General features: G+C 61.4%; 1 protein-coding gene across 2 annotated transcripts in view; it reads left to right on the top strand.

Moving 5' to 3' along the window:
• Window positions 1-279: 279 nt before the first annotated feature.
• Window positions 280-773, top strand: part of THAP5 (THAP domain containing 5) — an 8181-nt gene continuing 7687 nt past the window's right edge. For both annotated transcript variants that reach the window (XR_824431.1, XM_010831173.1), the window contains exon 1: window positions 280-506. Coding sequence is in view for 1 of the 2 variants with exons in the window: in XM_010831173.1 (XP_010829475.1) it covers window positions 427-506 (80 nt within the window). In the remaining variant the exon portion in view is untranslated. The remainder of the gene's footprint in view (window positions 507-773) is intronic.

Genomic DNA, 773 nt, shown 5'->3' with positions numbered 1-773 from the left:
GGGGCCCGATCCGGGCCCACTGCCTCCTGTCCGCCGACCTCACACGCCTCTCGCAACCGCCTTCCCGCACAGCCCGCTCCCCACTGGCTGGCCGGTAGCTGCGGGCGCCTGCACCTCAGGAGAAGACCTACACGAAACGCTTTTCTATTGGCTCCCGCCTCCCCACCTGACCCTGGCGCCCTACGCGCACGTGGAAAACTGTTGTTGCTGATCAGCCCATGCGTCACTTCCGGCTCCAACCCCCTAAAGGGCCGAACCGAAGCCGGCGGAAACGGAAGTGAGTTCAGGGTGGCCGAGTCTTTCCACTCCACCCCGCCTGGCGCAGGCGCGATACCTCGGGCTGCAAGGATCTCCAGCCCCGCCTCGGTGAGGAAGTCCCGCCTGTGCCCCTTGGCGGCTCGGGTCTTGTGTGGCAGCGCTGCAGGGATGCCCCGCTATTGCGCAGCGATTTGCTGTAAGAACCGCCGGGGACGAAATAATAAAGAGCGGAAGCTTAGTTTTTACCCGTAAGTTGCCCCTAACGCGGAAGCTTCAGCTTGCCTTTGGGTCGCTGTCCTGTGGCGTTTGGGGTTAGGGTTTGGCGTCTCCTGTCTGCTCTGTAAATTTGTCCTGGGTTCTCCGGGAGTGTTTGATTTCTGCGCAGGAGGAGGGCGCGAAGGCGCGAGTTGAGTCTACCTGGAAATGTTCTGACATTTCTAGGGAGGACGCTGGGCGTGTGGCGAGGCATAGGGAGGGGTCTGTTGGGGGTGTTAATAGGGCATTTTAAGCGGTAA

This window comes from Bison bison, unplaced genomic scaffold (genome assembly GCF_000754665.1).
Source record: "Bison bison bison isolate TAMUID 2011002044 unplaced genomic scaffold, Bison_UMD1.0 scf7180017864525, whole genome shotgun sequence".
Classification (NCBI taxonomy): Eukaryota; Metazoa; Chordata; class Mammalia; order Artiodactyla; family Bovidae; genus Bison; species Bison bison.
The sequence above is the reverse complement of the archived record's forward strand: the minus strand, read 5'-3'. Positions and strand labels throughout refer to the sequence as shown.